The sequence below is a fragment of the Pleurodeles waltl genome, chromosome 12 (assembly GCF_031143425.1).
Source record: "Pleurodeles waltl isolate 20211129_DDA chromosome 12, aPleWal1.hap1.20221129, whole genome shotgun sequence".
Taxonomy (NCBI): domain Eukaryota; kingdom Metazoa; phylum Chordata; class Amphibia; order Caudata; family Salamandridae; genus Pleurodeles; species Pleurodeles waltl.
This window is the reverse complement of record NC_090451.1, coordinates 677376501-677403202: the sequence shown is the minus strand read 5'-3', so window position 1 is coordinate 677403202 and position 26702 is coordinate 677376501. Positions and strand designations below refer to the sequence as shown.

At 41.3% G+C, this 26702-nt stretch overlaps 2 protein-coding genes across 2 annotated transcripts in view; both read right to left on the bottom strand.

Moving 5' to 3' along the window:
• Window positions 1-911: 911 nt before the first annotated feature.
• LOC138267235 (extracellular calcium-sensing receptor-like) lies at window positions 912-18089 on the bottom strand. The gene is made up of 5 exons (XM_069216091.1): window positions 17719-18089; window positions 16293-17123; window positions 9591-9818; window positions 1900-2023; window positions 912-1816 (listed from the first exon to the last, which is right to left on the bottom strand). The coding sequence occupies exons 1-5, from the start codon at window positions 17974-17976 to the stop codon at window positions 912-914; spliced, it is 2346 nt and encodes a 781-aa protein (XP_069072192.1). The 5' UTR covers window positions 17977-18089.
• A 6586-nt stretch (window positions 18090-24675) lies between these two features.
• Window positions 24676-26702, bottom strand: part of LOC138267234 (extracellular calcium-sensing receptor-like) — a 61474-nt gene continuing 59447 nt past the window's right edge. Inside the window, exons 7-8 of the mRNA XM_069216089.1 lie at window positions 25677-25800; window positions 24676-25580 (exon numbers count right to left, since the gene is read on the bottom strand). Of these exons, the coding sequence (XP_069072190.1) occupies window positions 24676-25580; window positions 25677-25800 (1029 nt within the window). The remainder of the gene's footprint in view (window positions 25581-25676; window positions 25801-26702) is intronic.

Genomic DNA, 26702 nt, shown 5'->3' with positions numbered 1-26702 from the left:
AAGTTTATTCAGTAAACTATAACTGGTACATTTTACTGTTATTTTTTTAGTTTGAAACATTACAATTTAACTGACATTTTCCCCTAACTATAATATGACTTTACCCTTGGTATTTCCAGTAAAGGTCTATGTTTTTGTTAATGCAAAGTAAGATACTATTAGCATAACTAGTTGTAACATCACTTTAACCTTTGTTTTTTCAGTGAATGTCTACGTTTTTTTTAACATGAAGTAATATTTTATAAGCTACCCTTACTATACCGACCCTGCGGTCACCACTGTATAGCTATAGATAGGGCCAGCTTTCCATAGGAAATGGCTGCGGGAGTGGTAAGCTCTAACTTGTGCATTCTCCATTTACTGATCATACGCCTTTCATATTACAACATGTATACCATATGAAATCAAGGCATTCATAACAACACTTATGACATTGCAAATCACATAATTTGTGAGTGCATGGTAGAGTGGTGGGTTACAGTTATTGTAGTGTGGCTACCACGTTCACTGCACTGTGTATGGAGGTGTGGGAGTTATATTAATTTGAAGGTGGTGCATAAATTATGAATGTAAGGTAAAACTATAACTTTAACATTTCTAATGCTCTTGGACCATCTTGTCTGCAAACTGACATGTTTTTCAATCGAGGCCATTCAGAAAAAAGAAGAGTTTACTAATTTCATACATAATTTTTGGTGGTAATCTGCTCTTCACCAACTATTACTTGCCTAAAAGGTGCTTGTATCTAAAAAGAGCAAATGCAACCTTCAGTTCACCAGTACCTACACAGCTGACCTATATAATAGATTCTATTAACCGTTTGAAAACAAAAATGACAATATTTTTTATGGAAATCTACAGGCCTGATTAATCAGAAATTCTGGCAAAAAACACAATTCTAAAAAGTTGGTTTATCGTTTTCTCTTGCTTAGAAGATATTTTCTGGAATTTGACTTTGGCTTTAACAGGATAATGTAACATTTTGGGAAAAAGATACAGGAAAGCAAGGATGAACTGGAAGCTAAAATGGCAAAAATCTCCATTGCAACCATGAACTTGTCCCGCGTGCTGAGATAGGCAGGAACAAATGTGAGCCACACGCTGAGAAAGGCAAACATACTAAAAGTGATGAATTTAGCCTCATTGAAGCTGTCAGGCAGTTTTCTAGCGAGGAAGGCCACTAGGAAACTGATGGTGGCCAAAAGTCCCAGATATCCCAGCATGCTCCAGAAAGCAATGGGGGACCCTTCATTACATTCAATTATTATATTTCCAGGCTGAGTGTGGATGTTATCTTCTGGGAAAGGAGGAGAGAGAAGCAACCAAGAGGCACAGAGAAGAACCTGAAAAAGTGTACAAACACTAATGACTACATATGAAAACTTGGGCCCGACCCATCGTTTTAAATCTTTGTTAGGTTTGGTGGCATTGAAGGCTATGACAACCATGATGGTTTTGGACAAGATGCAGGAAACACAAAGAGCAAAAGTGATGCCAAAAGCTGGTTGACGGAGGAGGCATTTCTCTTCTGTGGGATAACCAATGAAAGCCAATGAGCAGAGAAAGCAAAGGCTGAGAGAAAGGAGCAGGAGGTAGCTGAGAGACCGGTTGTTGGCTTTGACAATGGGTGTGTTCCAGTAATATGTGAAAAGTGCTAGGACTGCAAGAGGAATAAATGAGAAGAAAATGCTAGCTGCTGTTAAGACGACTCCTAAAGGCTCACCAAAGGAAAGGAATTGCTCCACTTTTGGGATGCATTTCTTATGCCTCTCATCAGGCCATTGATCAGATGGGCACTTGAAACACTCAGTTGAGTCTGGAGGAAAGAGAACAATAAGAATATATTGGAATATCATAGGTTTTATCATTTACTGTAAATTATATTCAAATTCCACGAACCAGTCTGGTTGGAAATGTCTCCAGTGGGACACGGCACACAATGGAAGCAGCAGATGGGTTCTCCCTGTCTGGCAGCTTTTCTAAGTCCAGGGCGACAGCTTGAACTGCAAACTGATAGCGGGACCTAGGAGACAAAACATAGTTATACATGAAACAACATTTAATGTATATTATATATGTTTCAATAGTTTCAGACTTATGTGGAGGATACTGTAAGGCTCTATGTAAAGGGTAAAGTTAGAGCTTAATTTGTAAAAAAGAAGACAAAAAAATGTGTCCTGGCTCAAGGTATTTCTCAAGAGGCCACTGTGGCTTGCACCACCCACAGTCACTGTCAGCACTGCCACATGCCAGTATCAATGCAACTACTTACCATAACACCCTTACAAATACAATATGTCATAAGAGATGGTATTGAGGACTAAGTGCTGGTTCTGAGCACCAAAACACCGGCTCAAATTAGGCACTGGGCATGGTACAAAAAAATCTGAAATAGTTGTTATTGTAGGGAAGACGAGTAAAGGTAAAAGGTGGGCTTTAGCCAGTTCTAGTATCTTTCATGTAGAAATAACAGATACTCATAATATTGTCTTAACCTAAGCTCTTTCACACTCATTTTATTTTGAAGATGTGTTTATCACCAAAACTAAAACCAAAGACTCTTTCAGGTGTCTATATCCCTACCTTCTCAGGGTCTTCCATCAAATATCATGTCTTGGTGTCAAGATCAAAATAGGATGTTATTCCAAGAACACAGAGCACATTTTTTGAAATTTCAACTGAATTCCAAGACTGCCAAAGCAAAATCTGTCATCAGCACTATAAGAAACCAAAGTAAGGTCCAATATCCAGGATTGACACATTTCAACAACCTGACTCAAGAGACGTTCTTCTATTAGTTTAGCAATTAAAACAGTTCCTGTAGCTACATTTCATGGATCAACATCGATGGATAAACAGACATGAACTCCACCATAGCCAGGAGCTGACTAGTGGCTGAAAGGGAGGAATTTTATAAATAATTTGCTGTCACGTCCAGCAATTGTTAGTGTCATAAAAATGTATTTGGAAAATACATGTTCACCACTTGCAGCTGGATAACAAGTGTTTATTGTCACCCAACTGTAATCAATAAATCAACCTCAGAAGGATGAAAGACTGGTTAGACCCACCAAGAACTGAACCTGTGGATTTGAAGTCAAACACAAGTTTGTGGTATGGATGCATGAGCCTACATAGCCGCCAGACCCAGCTCCGTTATTTTTTAAGTCTGTCAGTGGGACCCTCCTCCGATACTGCTTTGCCTCTCCTTATTCTCCATTTAAATGTTCTCAGTGATCTGTTTTAAGCAATCTCTTTGGATCAGGATAAGCATATTACTGAATAAATGGAACATACATGTTTCACTCTTTCTGTTTGCTTCATGTCAGTGGAGTGGAGAGATAAACAAGAGCTGTTACCTAAGAATAATTTAGATAAAATGTTAGTCGCAGATACTTGGCTGGACAACACTTCCTGGCCATCACTCTTTTTACTACTACTGGAAGGAAATTTCATTCTCAGGTCATTCAGGCAGGATAAAAAGAAAGAATTGCAGTAGTGTCTTTCAAAATCTCTTGGAAAGTACCTTAGTGTACAATTCCTTCAAACATATTGTTCTTAAGTTGTAAATAGATCTGCCTAATGAATCATTGTTGTAATTTATCACCTGCCACCTACTAACTCTATGTTTCAAACCGAATTAAATTAGACTTGTTACTAACTAATGACACAATTGAAGGCAATGCATTTATAAAGGGTGACTACAAACTATGGAAGGACAGTAGTTAGTACCAGTTTTCAAAGAAAAACAAATTCATATAATAACCAAAACATCTATTAGGCAAAAACATGTCATGTATACTGCTTCACTAAACATTTTAACTTGATTTGCATTTAGAATTAGGTAAAAACCAATTCATAGAATTCATGTTTGTTAAAATTACTTTTACATGCTTCTTTATAATGCTATAACTGACATTGCTATTGATAGTGTATTATCTGTCTTGGGTATCTACAAGTTTTGAGTAGTTCCCTTTTCCCTCTGCCCACCCTGCTCACATTCAATCACTGTGTGATGTTAACTTTTGAAATTTGCTCTTCACATGGTTATCCAAAATTTATTTTCCCTCTCTCCACTATTTGTTAATTCATGGTCCTTTTTCCTACCATCATCGATTCCATCCCTCAATCCCTTCTTACAAACATATTTTCCCTATCATGTCTTCCCCTATTTCCATTTTTAATGTGAGGCCCTAATTTATACCCTTATTTCTCCTTTCAAACCTTTCTCTATTTCCCTCTACATTTCTACATATGTATATGGTATTTCTATAGTGCAAACCTAGACAAAAGGCAGCTGAGTGCTGTACAGGGTCAAAGACAAGTATAAAGTCCTCGAATCAGGTTGCAAATGATTAATGCATTGTGATGTGGTATTTTTTTTAAAGAGATTAGTCTTCAACTTTCCCTAATTTGGAGCAGGGTTTGGGTGGTCATGATGGATATGGAGATGTTGTTTCGGGTCATGGGTCCACATGTGGAAAAGGCTTTCATCTCCTTACATCTTTTTTAATGTCAAAACAAGACTCCATAGTCAGGATCTTGCAGCCTACAACTGTTTTTATATTTAAAATTGTTTTATGAGTAAATTATACTTTAACTATTTTTTCTGTTGTTTTCAGCGTTATTTCTATTATTTTCCCACAACATTTATGCTCAAATATTTTGTTTCTCAGAAAATGTTTCTATTATTTAGTTTGTAGCTGAATTTGACACTCGTGGTAAAGAAGCCCAAGTGTCATGCGACCTGATGAGTTAATTGAGGTTTGGCCAGTACTCTTTATTACTCCCGATTTCAAAGAACACATCCTGGACTGGCTACTTGCTACCAGTAGGGTTCCTCGTTAGGTTTAAAGGAGAAAAATAGATTGGACACACCAGTTTGGGGTAATCTTAAATTATAAGAGACAAAGGACCTCGGGATCCTGCTGATGAAATGTAGGAGTATGATGGCTAAATCACGAAAGGTGTGTCCCTATACTGGCTAGTAAAATGCATCATGTTATGAAATCCTCAGACCCCTAGAGGACCATGGAGCTTTATAACCCTTATTTGATCCATGTGGTGTATGCTTTCTGTCACAAGTATCAGCCTGAGTGGTATAAACATCGTTCTAACTCCTCTTTAGAAGAGCGCCAAAAGTAACAAATAATGCCACCTCCAAATGTAAACAAGTTGTTTTAGTAGGAAGGTAGAGGAAGCTGTGTGCTCATCCATGCAGCTCTTTATTACTGCAGTGGATTGTTTATTGAAAGTAGTCTTGGACACCTGGCCTTAAAATCTCAATTTTTTATAAAATGGCAGGTGTCTGGAAGGTTATTGTTGGTCAAGAGGCTGAAACTTCAGGGAAGGAACATTAGGGTGATACTGCCTAATAAGGATCCTGCCCAGCAGTGTCCGCTATTTTTCACCGTTCTATCAGAAGATGATGCTAGCAAGACCATTTAGGACTTCCATCCAATGAAAAGCTTGAGTAGTGACCCTCCCATCAAGAGAGGTATAACATAGCACAGAAGGGATTCTTCTGTTTTCGGTGAAATTCATAATTTCTCTTCTAAACATTGTTGCTTTCGACAACCTTGACCATCCTACTGTTCTGAGGAGGCTTCATTAAGTTAGTTGGGTACTGGATTTGGTAGACAGGCGATTTCAGTCCTTCCTTGGTCACGAATAATGCCAAGAGTAATGTGTGGTTAGAAAAATCCCATCCTCGCTGCTGATAGTTGGCAACCTTTTCCAGTCATTTCAAGATGCATTGAAGAACCCTTTCAAAACTATGCAGGTAATACTCAGACATTGTTTAGACTAACAGGAAACTATGAACAAGACCAGACGTTCATTAGCTCAATCTACCTCAGATTCCCAAACTTTAAGGTTTGTAATAGCCTGCGCGTTGCTGAGACAAAAACATAATTTCTTCTCACTGCACCGACCAGAATATTGAGAAAAAAAAGATTTATTACAAAATAATGAGGCTAGGAACCTGTGACATTACCATCTCTTAAGATAAAGCCTTGCAGGACAGGATGGTGATTATGGATCAAAAAAGCTTGTCATGGAGCCAAATGAGAGAGGGCACCTGTTTAGCCTTTTCTGGGAGGCTGGGGGAACATTGGGCAGGAATAGTAGAAACAATTATAGGGGCAACGTTATGCTATTGGAAAGCGCTGTTTTGGGCAAAAGGGTAACCTAAAGAAATAATAACCCTTCAAAATGCTGCTTGCCACATTATCAGGGGGTGGCTAAATGGCCCTTATCTCACTCTTTTTTCTAACCACGGTCAGAGTAAAATTTAAAGTGCCTACTATTTTTCACAGGTCAGTACACATCTCTCTACATGTTTATATGAAGCAAACTTTGCATATTCTTAATCCCCCTTGGCAGTTTGCTGGCAGGAAAACAACTACTTTCACTGTGAGTCAGTCTGGCATGCCATGTGGTGTGTTTGCACCCCCCCCCACCCAGCCCCACACATACACACCCAACCTTGGTGCTCAAAGTGATTCCAGTCTTCACGCTGATGAATTAAGCGACACCAGAGAATTACATCAGGTTCTCAACGTGACCTCACAATCTGAGGTGTGGTGCCTGGAATATTGTTAGTCTGGGGCCTAGAGACAGAATGGATGCCACAAACTGACATGAGGCTTCAGGACAAAGTCTGAGGTCTGATTGTGTCACCATCTCCAGTGCAATGGCCGATGTCACAGTCTGGCATTAGGTTCACTATTGTATAAGGTGAGCCAGAATCAGCTACAGTAGATATCACAATACTCCCAATTGATATTTCACATTGAGGGTTCTTCTTTTGACTGCCCACCGTCAGTACACCCTCAGCCACACTCCACACACATATTTACGTCATCTTCTTCTGTTTCCTTTGATTCAGTATCAGAACCCAGTGTAAGCATGTTCACACTTTGTCTTTTTTCCTCCCACACACTTAAAAATATGACCCACCAGATCACACTCAGAACATTTTTGGTTGCAGCTGGACATATTTTGTCATTCACCAAGTGTCCCTTGTTTCCACATCTGTAACACTTACCTTTAAACATGCTTTCACCACTAATTTCCTTGTCTTTTTGCCTTGCACCCTTCCTCTGCCCTGCGTTTGTGCTCCATTAGATGTATTTTTAGCTGAACCTTGGCTACTGCATGTTTGTCTTTATCATCTTCAGATTTATCTTTGTTTTCAGAAATTACTGCTTTTACACACACCTTCCCTTTAACTCAGCTTTTTTTTACAATATCAACCACTTCCTGGAGTGTGACCACCCCTTTGGTCCATAAATTGTCCTGGATATTAGGATTTGCAGTATGCATAACCATCTAGTCTCGGGTGAGTTTGTCATGTGGGTTTGCAAATCTACACATTAAGGCTAAATTCTTGAGTGCAGCTACAGTGTTCAACAGATTCATCTTTTCCCTGCTTCCTATGAAAAAATGTGAAATGGTCTAACGTGACATACACATTTGGACTGAAGTACTTGTAGGGTGAGGGGGCGTCCTGGATTTGCCAGGGCAGTCCCAGTTTTTCACCAGCTGTCCCAGCAAATTTTTGTAAATTTAGCTCATGTCCCATTTTTTTTCAAGAGGATCGACTGAAAACAGTAACAGGTGCTTTTTTATGTTTTGAAAAGCAGGGATAGTTAGCAGGTGTTACAAGAGAGCAAATTAATTACCAAGCATAATACTGGATTTAAAAAATAGCATTTTTATTTATGTTCTCTCTCCTGAAATTCTACACTGATGAGCGCTATCATCTGTTGCGCAGGGTTGAAGTAAAATTGCAGTCCTTCTTCTATTTTTGTGAAATGTCCCGGTTTTTGGCTTTAAAATTCTGGTCACTCGAAGTACGTGTCTAAATTTTCCAATGCTTTTTTTAAACACATCTCTCTGATTTTGTGGTCTGGGTTTCTTTTGTACACAGTTGTACACTTTCTAACCACTTGGACCCAAACAATGCAGCAGGATTTTTCAGGTGTGATTATGTATTTCTCAAAGTACTATTTCCACTCATTCCACTTACCAGATGCCATGATGATTTTTTACTGTACTATAGTAACACTATAGAACTGCTATGAAAGGGTAGTTGAGGATTACTTTTACGTATATACCTGCCAAAGCTCATAGATTGTACTTCCTTATAAATTCATTTCAAGGTCCAGTTACTGAAATGGAATGACATAAAAGCACTAGACCGCAGAGCGCTGTAAGCTAATACAACTTCCATGCCGATGTGCACCCACAAATACTATCAATACAATGCCGATGATCTTTCCAAGATGGCGGCACGTCGTTTACTCCTTCGCGAGTACATGTCCACAGTGAACCGCCTACACGTCGAAAACTGGCCAATGTCGCGCTCCGATTAAGGCAGCTAATAAAAAAAAACCTTGCTTCACTTTAACTGACCAATGACACGCTCCGGTATGTCAGCCAATAAGAATCTTGCTTCACTCAACCAATGACATTCCTTTAATGAGTGCGCATACTATTCAGTGCGCGAGACCTGCTCGAGGCAGTAACGGTTCATAACATTCAGAAGTGAGTTCAAAAATTTCTATCCTTAGTACCGTGCACATTAGACATCTTAACACTGTTTCCTAACATTCATTTCAAGAGTTGTACTGTACACGCAGTCCTCATCTAATTATACAACGAGCTGCTCCACGGAAATTCACAACCGTTTTTCAGTTCTGACTAGTTGCAGACATGGGTTCTCCGGATCAGCTCACCCCCAAATCTGTGAAGACGACACTTTGTCTTGAAAGCATCTCAATGCTTTATAGGTATGAACCCGGTACGCAAACAACATGTGCACCCGCGCACCCTGTGCTCTGTCCCAGCCTTCGAATCCCCCCGTACATTAAAGGTTACATAGTTAGATTCCCTAATACATAGTTGGTTCCGAGAGACTTAACAGGTAAAGTGCTACACTATTTCAACCAGCAGAATACTGTAATTTGAACCACCTACATGACCAACACCATAACTCAGCACTACTATGTCACACTCGTCTAAAGGCAGGGTAGTAGAGAGACCTGGTGGAAATGTGGTGGCTGAAATGATGCCAAAGTCTGGGGCCTGGTGTCTGGAACTGTCGCCGTCTGATGTATGGCATCTGGGCTGATGCCACATTCTGTGGTCTGATGTAATTGATGTCACGGTATGTAATCTGCTGCATGGGGTGATGCACCAGAATGATATCTGACACCTGAAGTGATGCCATAGTCCATGTCAATTGATGTCACAGTTTTTCATCAGACTCTTGAAATGACGCCATAGTCTGTGTTCCACTAATCGGATTGGTGTCATAATTTAATGTTAAATTTGCGGCGTAAACCAGGTATCTGATATCTCATTGACAGTAATGTTACCATCAGTGAACTAGTGGATGAAATAATGTTACAGTTTTTCGAGATTCTACCTAAGGATTATCCACAATAAGAAATTCGCTTCTAACTTGTTTTGTATGTTTTAGAGATGTTGAATAAAATGCAAGGGCGCATCTTAAATCAATAACTGCGAAATACTTTGTCTTTTAGCAAAAACTCCTCAGAAAGAAATGTCATTGCATAATATACCTGTGTCTTCCCTGTTGACCATTGGATATCACTGACATTGATTGTTAGTGTCTGCTGTGGTGGAGCACTGGAGTCGTAGCTGCCCATTTTCTTGTGCCCGAGGGTTCCCTGAGTGCTCAGCTGCCAGTTAATGATGTCATACTGCACGGCTGGACTTATGCTGCCTTCCATAAAGACCACTTTGCCATCTTTAGATCGAAGTCTGATGTTTTCAAGGTAGTGGAAAACCTACAGTGGAATATCGGTTAACTGAGTTGATCATGTGAACTTTAATGGTAAACAGAGCAACACATGTGGAAACGGAAAAAAAAATCAACTCTAGGAACAAATACATTGTGGATGGCAGCAGAAGAATGTGGAGGCATAAGTAGGAGCACATGCGGGGTCGAAGTCACAAGGAGTGGAGTGAACTGCAATTATTCTATGCATTCTATTTTCTCTCCATCTCTACGTCAAAATGGGCAACAAAGAAAAATGTGACAGTAAAGCCAGGCCTGACGCACAATTTCATTCACACAGCCAGTGGAATTGGCTTTGCAACACAAAGTTCAAATGTTCTGCAAAAGTGTCCTGTGAGTCATAATTATCAGTATTTATCAAAATGTATGAATTGTGATCCATTGGCAGTCACGTCAAGTCAAGTTGAGATCCTCCCTCCACTGTGACTCACATTGGTATGTACAAATGTGACTAAGCATGAAATGGTTAGGGTCTGCCGAGGACAGGTGGAAAATATAAAGTGTAGGATGTTCAGTGTGGTTGTGCAAGTTGGAAATCTGGATGGGCAGACAATGGTACTATTGACCACTGTGTGCACTTCCCAAAGTCACAATCACAGTGTGCCAATACCTGTGGCATTGTGACCCATGTTTCTTTAATGTGCAGGAATCACAATGCAGGACCACTGTTAATACAAACACTGGGCCGGACGTCTGCCGTGCTGTGTAGGCTTCCATCGCAGCATTCACTAATGTTCATAATGAATCACAAGCTGGCTCTCACTCCATCAATATTAATGATGTAGGCGACTTACGTTTTGCAAAAAGACCCTTTCCCATTACACTGTGAATGAATGATAATCCCTTGCACTGGACAGGTAGAAGCTGATCTGCATTGTAAGCTAGGTTAGGGGTAAGTGCACCTTCTTAAGACTTCTATGCATATCTAGAAGGCTTCAGTGTATAATACTGGTGAGCCATTTGATGAAGAGATCTGTGTGTACTCTCTGCCAAGCAAAAGGCAAAAGTTTGGGTGAGAGTTAAGGTAGGTAGAGGTAACAGTATGTTTGCATTCATGCATATGATGGTCCTTTAAATACAGAGAAGGTCATTCAGGGTTGGGGCGATGGTCTGAGTACCACTCCAAAGGGGCCCGCCAAGGGAGTCAGTGATAAAACTAAAACTCAAAGATATAATCGATGAGTAGTGCTGGTCATGAATACCTCCTCTCTCCATATCATATTGTGGCCTTGTGGCCAGTGCACCAGCACTACAAATATGGAATGTAAGAGTCAGACCAGAAGTAGGTGTGGAGAAAAGAATGGGGAGACATCAATACGTCATAATCCCTTGCCATCACAAGCACACCCTTAATGCCTGACACAATGCTACAGGAATGCGCATCGACTACACAAGTGTTCCATGGATAGCCAATAAAATTATCTAAAGCACCTGTGGTTTTATGGACCAGTGTCATAATCCACTATTGTGACCTGATTTAAATGTATCTGCATATAACATATTAGATAGTTGTCGTCCGCTCAGATAGAGGGAATGGGATGATTGATCATTTAACTTGGCAAAGAGATCTGCTATGTACAAGTTAAAGAGTGTTTGGGCCAATACACGGCCTTGTTTAACACCGACTGTTGTTTTAACTGCCCTAGATAGGTGTGAGCCTCCCCCAAGTTTAACATTCACCCATGTATCAAAGTGAATCGACAGATATCTCTTCCACCGTATTATGATCCCATAATAGTCTTTGGAGATTGTTATTTCGGAGAACAGAATATCTTTAACTTTTGTGACAGAGTAACCCGTCCGCCAAACTCCAAATCAGGCCCTTAGTATTGTACACCTTCACAGGGTATAGGAAGCAGGACACCAAGTATATTTCAGTGCTCCACTGAATCCTACGCGATCCCACAGATACAAAATGACTATGGGACATGATGTTAGCCAATTCGGCTGCTCCACTAAGGAAGCAGTGGAAAGGCATTTTGCTCAGCCCTAAATACAAAGGCATCAGTCTATCCCAGAATGTGCCTAATTCCTTCCCGTGGTCTTCAGTCATGATCCTGTTCACAAGGGGATGAGTGCCTTATGCAATAGTTCAGGCTGTCTCACTAAACACTTGTGGCACTCTGCTCATTTCACCATTCATGAGCATATGGGTAGTGCATGGCATTAATTGTCCACTGCTATTTTCAGAGCATGTAGCCACAGAAAGGTGGAGGCAATGCAACATTGTGGCGTGTGCCTACATTGGTTGAGAAAGGCAACTGGTTTGCCCCCTACTCCGGCTGACCTAGTGCTGAGGAAATTGGATTAAGGGAGGTTAGACTGTGTTGTGCTCTTTCTTTACATACTAACATTTGGAGGCATACTGATTTTCCTATGTTTGTCAAGTGCCTCACTCTGCGGTAATGGTCTCCATTAATTTGTCATGAAACTCTGGCCGGTGTGTCACAAGACCCTTGCATTCCCTCAGTCTTAGCACAATTATTCATAGTTGCCGTTGCCTTGAGCAGCGCCAGACTTTCCATGTCAGTGGGCTTGGCACCTCCAGAAAATACTTGAAGTTATTGGATTAGATATGGAATAAATTCAGCCAAAAAACATCCATATCTGTGGATTGCAGAGGGAAAATCTTGGACTATCAGTATGACAGAGACAATTTCTTGATTTGATTTGTTTTGGTTTAGTGTTAGACATGAGACTTTCCCCCCCCAAGATTTTTCAGATTATTTTCTATTGAGCACCTTGTTCGGGTCAGTAATACCACAAATTCTCACTAGGGGAACACCTTTCAGGCCCCCATTCGAAGTCTCTCAGAACAGAAGTTACTGACCGAATGTGAAGTCCGAGTCATGCAGGAATTTTGCAGGAAAAATGACCCCAGACTTTGTTTTTTAGTGAAACATTTTTGCCAGGCAAAACCTGACAGGATAAGTGTCTGGATAACGACCTGCTACAGTAACATCAGTTTCTGAACAGTTCCTGAAGCCATAATGGATACCCTTCATTTCCAAAGTAATTCTGCATTCTAAAGTGCAGATTGCTGAAGTATCAGTATCCCTGATGCATTTATTAAGAGGGTCTCAGACTAAGAGCCGTGTGGATCTGGCTCCTTTTGGTGTACCTAGAAGCGTAAGTTGAGTGCTTCCCGTTTTCTTCTGACTAGGAACAATAATGATGTCACTAATGAAGCTCTGCTAGCCTGCTTTGCCTTTGTGGAGTATCCACTAGCCTGCTTTGCCTTTGTGGAAGCTCGAGCCAGCACAAGATGTCCAGAGACATGGACAAAGCTCACAGCTTCGAGAAACTGCTTCTACAAGTTCAGAAGAGCACAATCCCTCCCAGGAACAACTGTTTGATATTTTATTCTTCAATGACTCTGCTGCTTTAGAAATTGGCTTGAGATCAGCAGGGTTGACAGAGGCTTTTATGTCCCAGGCTAAGCTTGCTGTGCCTGAGGTTATGCACCTGTTGCTGTTGATCAGACTACAGTTTGCCCCTTTCATCAACTAAGTTTCTTAAGCCTTTGTAAGGAGGTGTGACACAGATCTCCTGCTCCCTTGGGATGCAAATGTCTTCAGAGATTACCACAATTTAACCCTGATCCACGAGCTTGGCTTATCTTTCCAGCTACATTCACTCCCTTTCTGAAATTCTTAACTATTGTCCTTTTGCTCAGCAGTTTGCCGATACACTGTTTTTTTTTGTTGTCACAGTGATTTATCTGCTAAAGATTGTTTTGGGTATTTGCAGTTATTAGCATCATGAAAGATAAATGTTTGCAACGTGTTCAGGTAATGCTGTGATGGCTCGTTCTTGTAAGCACTGTTCAAACTATTCAGTCTTTCGAGTAATTGCATTGCTATTGGGGTGCCTGTTCGTTTTCAGAATTTTTCAGGTGATTGTCACCATTTATTGATTGTAAACATACTGTAATGTTAATTGACAATGTATTAGTTTGCATTTCATTAACATTACTGCAGGACCTGGCCCTTTCTTCAAGTTTACCCCCAAACATTTTGCCTTTCTCCTCCCCTTTTTGCAGAATTTGTTTTTATTGGCTTTAGGACTCCGTGCACTTGACCACCACCAACAAGTGCTAAAGTGCTTGTGCTCTCTCTTTTAAATACAGTAGATTTGGCTTATACCCATTTGGCATATTTACTTAGCTTAAAAGTCCCTAGTAATGTGCAAAGCATGTGCCCAGGGCATGTAAATTAAATGCTAAAAGTGGGCCTTTAGCACTGATTGTGCCAGCCCCTTAGGAAGCCCTTTAAAACATGCCTCAGACCTGCAGTTGCAGAGCCTGAATGTGCAGTTTTAATCTGCCATGTTGACCTGGCAAAATAAACCTTTTTCCATGCTGAAATGTTCCCTCTTTATAAAAAAATATTTCACACTTAGGGGAAGCCCTTGACAGCTCAAAGGGCAGAGTCCAATGCGGTCAAAAGGTTGGACCTGTACAGTTAATTTTCACTTGTCCTGATAGTGAAAAACTCTTAAATTCATTTTCCACTACTGCAAAGCCTATCTCTCCCATAGGGTAACATTAGAGTTGCCTTATTACCTTTCATAACTGTACCTTCCAAATGGGAAGAGATACCTGATTCACACTTGGTGTCTCTTTAATCCCAATTTAAAATCCTAACTCATGGTGAAGTTGGATTCTAAATTACAATCCTGAAAATGTCACTTTCAGAAGGTTGCCATTTTCTTGCTTTAGTCAGTTGGTGCCTGCAGCCTGTCATTGGCCACATGACTGGGTATAGTTGGCAATTGGGCTTTGTGTATTCCTCCTAGACAGTCATGCACAATGGGACCTTAAGTGTGACTTAACAGATCACACTGGGCAGGACAAGAGGGAGAGGCTTGACACAGCCTCACTTACACCCGAATATGATGTGTCCTGTCTGCACACAAAGAGCTTAACACCCTGTATTGTCTTTCCAGACGGTTTGGAGCCAGGGCAGGGGAGACAGGGATCCCCCATGCACACCAAAGCCACTGTCTAGAAGTTTCTTCCACCTTCCAGAGTGAGAGACACCAAGGTATGAATACAGGAGCTCAGACTCCCCTGTTTCAGTTCACTTCTGGACCTGTGGATACTCTCTCAGGAAGAAGGACTGCTGTGCTGCTACAAGGACTGCAACTCTGCTGGACTGTTGGTCTACAAGGAACTGCTGAGTGGCTGTGCTGACTTGTTGCCTGCTGCCCTCTTGCCTGCAGGAGAAGAACTAGACCTGCAACTTCATCTTGGACCCAGGACTGCAAAGTGGGTGGCTGAAAGGGCTAGTCTGCTGGCCATCTGATCTAAGCTTCAGGCTCCATAACAGACTCTCCATATCTCTCGGACACATTTTCATTGAGTTCCTGACTCCCAATAGACACCTCTCAGGTATTGGTCCTTTGGTGTAGCTCTCCAGGTTTTAGGTTTTTCACGACAGCGAATGGGCCGTTCACACTGAAACCACACTGCTCGCACGAAAAATAAGCACATGAGCAGCCGCAAGTCCATCTCTTCACACCTCAAGCAACTTCTGCCTGCATGGATCGCCATTGTGAGGCTTCACCCTGCCTGACTGGCTCATAGAACCATGCCAACCATCTCCAGGGCTACTCTCCTTGCTCCCGGCGACCTTCTTTCACATGAACCAGGACATTTGGTACAAAACTTGAGAAGGTAAAACTTCAGTAGCACTAATCTGGAACTGTATCTGGCCCACACTCCACCGCAGTCGGCCCGAACGTTTGGATTTTACTTGGTCCAGCGCGACCAGATAACCATGTTTGGCAATTTATGCTTTGAGGTGGCAGACTATTCTTTAAGATTTCAGAACTCTGGTTCTGCTGATTGGATTTTTGTTGTTTGGTCTTGATTTATTCATAAAATTTTGCCCTATTCTTCTAACCTAGTGTGGGATACTTTTGTGTGATGTTTTCACTGTTTTACTGAAGTGTTCTACAAATACTTTATGACTTGCCTCTAAGTTAAGCCTGACGGCTCTGTGACAAACTACCAGGAGGTTGAGCACAGGTTAATTTGGCGTTTGCCTTTGCATTTTTCTAACTAGGATGGTGGTTGTTGTTTGACCAGGACTCACACCCCAGTCAACCAGTAACCCAATTTCCCAGATATTTTAAGGGGTGTTTTATGCATATACTTTCTAATATGCCTGTGAATCCTGCCTGATATTGTTTATCCATCCTAATATATACTTTTTCCAAACTTAGGTGGAAACTCTACAATTTATTTTTTGTGTTTGTTTTTTTTATGTTTAAAATGCAGATTGCTTTGTTGTTGTAGAAGGAGGTGCTGTTGCTAAAGAAGAGAACAGATAAATGTCAATGTGGACATGTTTTTGGTTAAACGTTTAGATCATTTTCATAGTTAAAAAAATTAGAAGAAAATGTACTGCCCCAGTTTAAGGGAAGAAAGGAATATTCGTGCATCAGATACAGAGCTCACCTGCCAGGGTTGTAAATTTATGATGTCTGCACAGGACCGCTGATGGAAGGGGCCGTGCCCCTGTGTGCAGGAACTCAGGTCCTGCAAGGCCATAGCCAATGCATATGTTGCGCTGTAGGAGTTGTAGGTGATCCGTAAGTTGGTCTCATCGAAGATCCTAGGAATTCTGCTTAATGTTTCGGTGCCTGTGCACATTTGAGTGTTGTTCATCCACATGTAGGTCTCTGATGCCTTTAGGTCGACCCACTTGCACCCAAAGACTTCCTCCCAAAACTTTGTGATAAAAATGTCACCTGGAGATGTTTCAGGATTGATGGTAGTGAAATACTCTTGGAAACCTGGCATTTCCCCATGGTGGACTGCAAAGCCTACTGTGCCAGTGAGGAGCTCTCTATACTTTTCCATGGAGAACAAGGCAGATGTTGACCAGCCCTCACTGGCGATCCATACCTTTTGGGTGACATTCTGCCGGGCTAGCTCATTCAGCAGGGGAGCTAGACCTGTGTCAAGAGCGAAGATGACAACTGCATTAGCAGTAGAGGTTTTAATGACTTGAACAATATGCAAGGCATTCCTGTCTGCTCGGTTGAGAATAATGTTCTCAGAGAAGGCAATGCAAGCTCCAACCTTGAGGAGCTCCTGCTTAACAATTTGAATGCCCTGTTGGCCATAGTCATTGTCATCAGCCAGTAGACCCACCCAGTTCCAGCCAAAGTGTATCACTAAGCGTGCCAGTCCACGCGACTGGAAGTCATCACTAGGGATTGTCCGGAAAAACGAAGGGAACTCAGTCCGATCACTCAGGAGGGCATTTGTTGACAAATAACTGATCTGTCCAAAAATAAAATAATTAATATTCATTACTTTTATTAGTTCAGCAAAACATACGTATATAATGTCTACCTGAAATTCCTTCACTCTTTCACCACTAGTTAGCATAACGCTATTTAGCAAGTTTCCACTTTTGAGTAAGATTTTACAATTTTCGAACTCCAAGTCTCAGGTATCAGCGTTTCAATTTTTTTTCGACTTTTACTTGAAAAGCACAGGTGAGAATGAGCCCTCAGATCAGAATCTGTACCAAGTGTTGAGTGGCAATAATTAAATCCTGTGGAGTTTGAAGGGAGATTTAGGCCCAGATTAATTTAAGAGTTGTGTGCATTGCAATCAATAGCTTTAACCAACTTTTGAGTGCAAGTAGAGGTTTGCACTGAAAGTTGATGCAAGTTCGGAAAAAATAGTTATGTTGTATACTGCTAATTGTAAATAATAAATTCAAAGTGGGAGTAACTGGGCAGTTACACATCAAACACCCTTCGAATTCCTCTCAAATCCTGACTCCAAGATCCTTAAAAGTCAGTCTAATCCAATGCATGTTGCCAAGTCAAAACATTAACATAATCATATGCTAAAAGTACTTGATCACCTGGGGCATGCGTAGGAGACCCAGGACTCGTGCCATCAACATGGAATTGGACGATCCTCCATCCCCGACGATGCCAGCCAGTGGTGGGTTGTGCAAGCACCGATAATTGGGGAAGGGTTCCTTCTGCCCCGCCAACAGCCAGAAGGTGCCATGCAGTGCCCGCTGTCGCATCATGCAGGAGTCATAGATCCAGAAGCCCAGAGTGACGTTGGGAAGGAGATCAGGGCTCTTGTTAATCTCCTCAATGGCGAAGGTCATGGCCCGAAGCCACTGGTAGTTTTGTGCACTGAATCTGGAACACAGATTGCAGGGAGTCACACAGACATGGCCATCACATGGCGGACCAGGAAGAGATGCTTAGATGTAGCCAAAAACAGTGAATGCAAAACGTAATATAAAAAAGGCTCATGCCTGTTTACTTAACATGTATTTTTACTTTTATATCTTTAAAGTTCTAGGAAGCAATAATTAAATCAAGCATTGTCAAAGCAAATGGGTCTCACCTTTGGTAACTATTATCTTTGACAGTGGTTTTAGCTATGCGGCACACCATGGAATTATGCGATTTTCCACCTGAGGAATTGTCCATGTTACTATCAGTTTGTGTCACATCCTGCATAGTTTGCTGAACACGGCATCATTTGTGGATTTCTACAAAGAAAACAGTTCCTAGGACAAATGGGTCCAAAATTGCTAAACAAACAAACAGCAAAATGTGCCTCACAAGGTTTTATTAAGGGCAGATGGTTGCAAAGATAAGTTGGTCACCTTTCTGCTAATGATTGATGTGTTTAGTATTAGATTTGTACTAATGAGTTGAAACCTTTGACAATATAGGAATACTTTGTTGTTAATATGACAAAATATTGCCACTTAATGTGACCCTCTACTGCTTAAGTTGCAATTTCATGGCACATCATTTAGTTGACCCTTGCACATAATTTGGTTTGCCATTTAATTCTAAATGCTACTGTTACCCTAGAGACACTAATAAAACCAAATCCCCATTCAGGATTTTCTTTTTCTGGTGCGAATGGCTAATGTTATATAAACCAAATCTTGCATTATTTGTCAGGGAGGAAACGCGAATCAGCATTTTTTAGAATGGTACTTCACCTGCAAACAATGTAATTTCAAAATCTCTCCTCTGTATATCCAGGGCCAGATATACATAGCCCTTTTGCATCTCTTAACGGTCCGAATCAGTGTTTTGGGCGGTTAAGAAATGCAAAATAGCCTTTTCTGATGTACAAAGGCCTGGCTAACTGCGATTTCTACCCTGTAGCAATCACAATTTTGTAATCCCCAGGACAGGAAATTGCAAATAAGGATTACTTATTTTAGATTCCTGTTCTGATGTACAAAGCATTTCTTAAATGCAATTTGGGAATTTAGGAAATGCAGTTACCATCAACTTAAAGTCAATGGTAACCATATGCGATAAAAAAAAAAAAAAAAGGCGCCCAAAATGCTTTTTATTTATTGCAATAAACTATACACATGCCCCTTGGGCATATGTGTGCTCTACATTTGCACCCCTATTTTTGGGGTGCATTAAGGGGTGCCTTTTGTCCATAACCATCCTTGGTTTTGCATTCCCCCAATAGCGATTTTCTAATAGGAAATCACTATTTGGGAAATGCACAACCAGCCCATTGAAACAAATGCAATCGGATTCCTTATTTGCGATTTCTTAATAGCGATTCCTACTTTGTAGGAATCGCTATTAGGATATCAGTATCTCTGTACATAGCATTTTGCATTTCCTAAATGATGATTTCTGCGAAGTCGCTATTTAGAAAATGCAAAATTGCATTTTAGTACATCTGGCCCCTAAAACCTTGCATGTGAAACTGATCTTCACCTAAATCTTTCAATTGTTTCCTTTATTTTTTCTTTCACATGAACATGTATTTACTCTCCATCATTTGTACCCTCCTCTCTGAGCACAGCCCACTCTAAATCACTTGCATGTAAGCCTTCATCTTTATTATTGTCGTTTTGCAGATTGTCCACAGTTCATTTCAGTTTTCACACCATCTCTGTGGTGATTCAATGCCTCGTCAGTGGTAGAACCCGCTTTTAAATGTGATTACAATACAATAAACCTATAAACAAAGGCACAACCGGTGCCATCGATGTTTGCACCCATCTTTGCACTAGAGCTTCTTTACAGTAAAGTGTAAATTGAGCTTACTCGAATTTTGCACTGGTATATTTCTGGTAGTAACAGTGAGCACAAAATATGTATAATAACAGCCTCCTCATTAATGCCTGGTTTGTAAATTGGGGCCAAAATACTGCGAGTGCATGGTGCAAATGTTATTGTCACTGGTGTGCATCCAACGTAGGATAGCCCAAGGTAAAGCAAATACAATTCTCAACTCAGCTCTAAACAAAATTGCGGAGAATGCTAACCATCCAGATTTCATCGAATCAGCTTCTCCTGACTATCAGGTGAGTGAAATTAAAATACACTTGTATTTCTCTACCAGCCGTAAACAAAGTGCAAGTGCCTAAGTGTAAAAAAGAAAGTTCAAGGGTGTGATGAAATGCAACTTCGCACGCTCACATTTCATTCACATTCGACCTTTGTTAAAGTCATCAATTGTTGATTCAAGATTAATACATACTAAAGAAGTTAGGACTGCCTAGGGCCTCCTTGCGCCACAATGGTGTCATTTTTGTTACATTTTTTACCCTAATGTGGCCCAATGAGGCAAAAATCGCAGTGCCAGATTTACAAAGTGCGTCAAGCATAATGTATGCAAGGCGGGTGATTCCCAGTTAGGAGGGACTGAAAGAATGGTGTAAAGAAATCTAAATGATTTATTTGCGCCATTTTTGGGCATTTTTAACTCCTGCTCAGTGCAGGCGTTAAAAGGGGGCATACCATTGGTTACAATGGGCCCCTGTGTACTGTTCAGGGTTAACACCAAAATGTTGGCGCTAACCCTGAACAGTACATCAACAGTGTCAAAAAATCAGACTCTTGCCCCCTACCCTGTGCAATGGTGTGCCGTATTTTGAATATTTTAAATACAGCGCAAAAGTGGTGGTAGGGGGGCGCTAAGGGGCTCAATAAAAGGGGCGCTTCTCTGGGTGCAGTGCTACTTTTATTAAATCTGCCCCTTAGTGCGGAGGCACATTTAAGTGATGAAATGCTGCAGTACTTAGGGTATGCATCACAAGAAGATCAAAGTCAACAGGGAGAAACTGACGGTCGCCACTCTGCCCAATTTTGATTGTCCTGCCTCTGAGGCAGAGATTTTTTATGTGACCTATTTCTTGCATGTGGTATCTTTTATTACATTTTCACATCACACATTTAATTCATTACTTATCTCTGAAGAGAAAACAACAGCTATATGTTGATGGACAGATTTCCAGTTAGTTGATAATGTATAACCTTTCAATTTTTAGAGGAAATGAAAAATTAAGGGGAGAAACCGCAAATGGTATTTCCTCTACCATAGGGGTGTAGTTGCGAAAATTCATCTGGCGGATGCTATACCTGGTTTAGCTTTTCATTCAAAAAATGGTTGATATGCGATGAACTCAACTCTAAATCAGTTTGCCAGTATCAAAAAGAAATATCAGTTTTTGCCGCTTTCTAATTCGCCTTGCAGTTTTCGGGAAGTTAAATATCAAATATCCCTCCTTTACACTCTACAATCTCACAGCTCACTTCTTGCACATAGATCACGGAAGGAATCAACCATGTAAAATGTTCATAGAAGTAACTCATCGCTTACGCTTGGCAGATGATCGGGGCAGGATTTTCTGTGAAGGGTGCTGACAAGACTTCTGAGTAGACCCGATCAGCATGGATAGGGAAGATGCCACCAATCAGGACATCCCCGATGCTAGTGCTTCCTGTCACGCTGGGTACTTGGAGCCGACAAGTGTTATCTGATGGTTGGCCAACAAAAGAAGGCATCAGGCAGGAAACAATGATGCAGAGAGGTAGAGCCCTGGCCTGAAGAAGGCTCCTTTCCATCCCTGAGGTGGTCCTTTCCCAGTATCGAATGTCTGAGATCATTAGAAGCCGACAGATGGGGAACTGCTCATGCACTATGTTGAAGTTGGGTTGGTGTCGTCGTTTTGACATGTGTGCTACAAAGATCTGGAAGGCCTGGATGTGCTGCATGTTAATTTAAATAACAAGGCAGTGTGCTATGGTGTGTCCACCACAGTAAGCACATGCAGATGCATACCCAGAACAAGTCTGTAAATGTTTCCATACGTGAATGTGAATTTTGTCTATTTAAAGATGTGAATAAAACCTACTTTTTTGCAAAGAAGGCAGGTTAACTCAAATTGAGTGATCTGCTCGTTATCACATGACGTGTCATTAATGTGTGCTTACCACTTCCTGCATTTGCAAATGTGGCATACTCCTGCATCCCTTTTGCCATAGCTGACATTACTTCACAGTTGTGCAGTCATCTGTGCCCCTTAAACTTAGGTACACTGAGCCTCAGTTCTCCAAGGTGCTGGTGCCTTGCACTGTCGTTCTGTTGTGCAACTGCTACTCAGGTACTGAGGATTGTGTCATGTAGAGCTGCGAGTAACTCAGTGTTGTATAGATCGTGAGTCCTCAGAAAAAGAAATATATTTTATGGTTCAGAATCGAGAAACTATGGGTTTCAATTGTGTATTTGTCTGTAATTTTCTTCTCTTGCAGTGTATTTGCTGCACACTGCTGTTGGGTATCTCTGGCCCTTTTACTGCGTTTCTCTCGTTTATAACACACATGCCAGAGGGATACAGGGAATAATTTCAGCAATGGGATCTTGCATAATTAGACACATGGTTAATTGGCCCAATCTGTGGTAAATGCCTAGAGACCTGAGGAGACTTTTTTGTCTGCCTAGGGGACGGACGGGGGGACAGGGGCAGGGTAGGTGATTTGGGTGCCTTCCATAACTCCCAATAGTGGAGGTGGGCAAGATAAGTGTGTCCTGGCCTGAACTACCAGACATGTGAGGTGTCCACCACAGCCAAAAGCAAAAAATAATCTGTTGTCTCCTAACTAGGGTCAGGACTGGGCAGCGGTTCAATGCCAGGAAAGTGACATTTCTGTATACTCGCAGGAATGTCTACACTAGTTTTTAAGCATTTGAATTTAAATCATTAGCCATCAGATGTACTTGCCTTTCAGACTATTGTTACAAACAAGCCAAAAATGAATGCCTATAACCTAGCGTAGACACCCAGATCTTTAGTGCCTTACTAAGAGGCTGTTACTTTGTGAGAATCTGTCTATCTGTGCTTACACAATCCTATGAGTGGGGTGCTTAGTACAGTGAAGCCAGTAACAGTGTGTCTGTGCTAAAGTCAGTGGAAATACCTGTGCTTTTACAATCAAGTTAACGTTTAATAGGTCATCACAAGTAGGAGAGTTTCCTGGCAATGGGAACAGGAGATCAGGTACTTTTGAAAAAAGCCGAGATTATGTGCTTGCTTGGTCCATTGTCAGCACAGTATTTAACTGGGGCTGGGCTGTTCAGTCTGCCATACTCCCCTGCATGTGCCAAAGCAAATGTAATATCTTGAGTGATACCCCAAAGTTCCCATTTCTCATTAATTGTCTTTAACCTATTTGTCTTTCCAATAGCCTGGTATTCTGCCTCATTTCACACACTATACCAACATGAATGAAACACTGTAAAGAACTGATCCGTGGGGTAACTGGGGACAGAGGCTTCAGCCTTAACGTGGGCTCTACTTTATCTCCATCATTGCTAGACGGGCAGACCGACAAAGGTAATCAGGATTAGATGTATTGTAGCCTTGATTTGAATAGCAAGGGAAAATGTGCAGTGCACCTCAAGGTTTTATTGGATAGTAAAAATATAAATTCTTGTAAAGCTAGGTTCACCCTGAAAGGCTTCCTGACTCTTGAATCTTGATAGATTTGTACTGTTACCAATCTCAAAGGCACTTTTGTTATCAACCGCAGATGGTGACTGAACCCAGCTGAATTTTTGCCAGTGGGGGTTAAGTCAACCAGAGGTTCATGAGGTGGATGCTTTAGTTCATTACTCCCCTAGACCTAACAAGTGGGTCTCTACATAAACATTTTTAATCACCAAACACTATCAATATTAAACTAAACAGCACAGCTAATCCGGAGCCGATTAAAGTGGCCCAGGTGCCAATGAACATTTGTGTCCACTTTGCACCCTGCGGGGGCACTTTGGTATTACAGAAAGGGCTGCAGACACTCTTGCAGCCCTTTCTGTAACACAGATAGTGCTGGCGAACATATAGCACCAGCGTTATTACCAGGGGTGGTCCCCTAATTTGCATGGGGGCCTGGCCCCGTGCAAATGAGTGAATCCTTTTGCCTCTGCACCAAAGCCGTATTATAGACGTGGGGGCAGAGGTAAAGAAGCGGTCAGGAGGGGCACTGACAGTGTGCCACTTAAAAGGTGAAGCACCTCTGGATGGGGGCCCTCGGACATCCCCTTGCAGGTGGGCACTCACTGCCCCCACCTGCCAGGGGATTCCTAAACCCCTTAAAAGTGTAGGCAGGTAGCCGCATGCACAGTGAAACTCAGAGCAGCTTTAAAGCGGCAGCTCCATTTTTCACTTAAAAGCGCTTTTTAAAAGGTGCACCTTTAGCAAATAAGGAAAATGTGCTATATTAACATAAATGCGCTGCCCCCAGTTTTCTAGTTCCTGCTGGAACACAAATATTCTCTTTGATGATGTTTTATCAATTATAATTGGTTTTAACTGAATTCTGGAAACCATTAACATAAACTGCAGTAAAACATTGTAGATTTATTTGAAACTCCTGCACATTCAAAAGAAAACTGAGATATTATCAAAGACTGCAAATATATAGTACAAAGTGTGGCACCAATTGTGTATATGGTACAACCCAATATAGTTTTATGCAAATAACCACAAAACCATAATCAAAGTCTGTGTATTTAAATGCATGAACTAGCGTCTTCCTCTGCCCAAAACATGTTTCTTGCAGTTTGTTTTTGGTTTAACCAGGATGATGTAGCATTTTGGAAAAAATATACAGCAAAGGAGGGCTAAACTGGAAGTCAAAATGGCAAAGATTTCCATAGCAACCATGAACTTGTCCCGGGTGCTGAGGTAGGCTGGGACAAATGTGAGCCACACGCTGAGGAAGGCGAGCATGCTGAAGGTGATAAATTGAGCCTCATTGAAGCTGTCTGGCAGCTTTCTAGCCAGGAAGGCTGCAATGAAACAAACAAAAGCTAAAAGCCCCAAATAACCCAGCATGCACCAAAATGCAAAGGTAGACCCTTCATTGCATTCCACTATTATCTTTTCGGGCTGAGAGTGAGCGTTATATTGTGTGAAAGGGGGAGAGAGAATTATCCAACAAAGGCACAAGAGAAACTGAACAAGTGTACAGATGCTGATGACCATATACGAGAGATGAGGTCCAATCCATCTCTTTAGGTTACAATTGGGTTTATTGGCATTGAAGGCAATCACCACCATGATGGTTTTGGCTAAGATACAAGAGACACAAAGAGCAAAGGTGATACCAAAGGCTGCCTGGCGGAGGAGACATTTTACCAATGTGGGAAAACCAATGAAAGCCAGAGAGCAGAGAAAGCACAAGGTCAGGGACAAGAGCAGGAGGTAGCTGAGGGAGCGATTGTTGGCTTTGACAATGGGCGTGTTCGAATAGTAGACAAAAAGCCCAAAAACTGCAGCAGGAAGAAATGAGCAGAAAATACTTGTGGCTGCCAAAATGATTCCTAGAGGTTCATTGAAGGATAGAAATTGCACAGTCTTGAGGATACACTGTTCTTGTCTGATGTTGGGCCAGTGATCAGATGCACACTTAGAACACTCGGTAGAGTCTGAAGGAAGAAACAAAGAATTCTTTGATAAGACATCCATGTGTATATAACAGAGGTAAACATCAGTTGCAATCTCACTGATCCCATTCTGCTTACCACTTTGATTTGATATTTCCCCAGTAGGACATGGCACACACTGGAAGCAGCAGACAGGTTCTCCTTGTTTAGCTTCTTTTCTGAATCCAGGTTGGCAGGAGGGACTACATGCCGAGCGAGGGATCTAGAGACAGAAAGATTTCAATACTTTGAGAGAAAAACAAATGCAAAATCGACAAAGTAATGTGTTTAAAAAGTAATGCGTTGTAGTTCTTCTCATCTTTCCGGGTCAGTAGCAGTAGAAGTAATTATGACACTTTTGACAACAGACAAAGAAGAACATGCAAGGGGTAGAGATTTTGGTGCTGATTGTGTTGTCTGGCATTGGAAACAATGACCATCAGGATGCAGGTTGTGGTAAGATACAATATAGACAAAGAGTGAAGATATTTCCCAATGATGGCTGGTTGATGGTGCACTTCTGTAATGCATCGGTATAAAAGCCAACAAGCATAGACATCTTTGGCTGAGGTACAGAAGCAACAGATAACTCAGGGTGCTGTGTTTAATAATTGGTGTGCTTCTGTGGTAGATGCAGTGTATCTGAAATATATACCCATCCTCCTTATAGGAAACATTAGTCACTTTAAACCTTCCAATATGAATTAAAAAGTTAAGACAATATCTGTGGAATGCTCCCTTTTGGATAAAGTTGTTGTTTTAAATCCTTTTTAAAACTGTCTGATCAAAATTGTAACTGTGTGTCTATTGGTCTCCTGGTAAGCCATGAGAAACTCTAGATTAATTTCCAGGTGCAGACAGCAAGGTGACAGAGGAGGTTCAAAAGGAGGCCTATTGGCATGTACTTCCATATCGGCTCTAATGCATTTTCTCATTGGCAGGAAGGTAGTATGTCAGCCCAGTGGCCTTATGTTATGGTGACTTAGTGAGTGCATAGTTAGCTGACAGTGTGACTGCAGCAAGTGCAGTGTGCAGCACTGTACAAGACAAGTCATTGTTGGAGCACAAAATTGATTTTTATATTAAATGTCGTTTGGACCAGTTTTTGATCTAAGGGAAATAGTT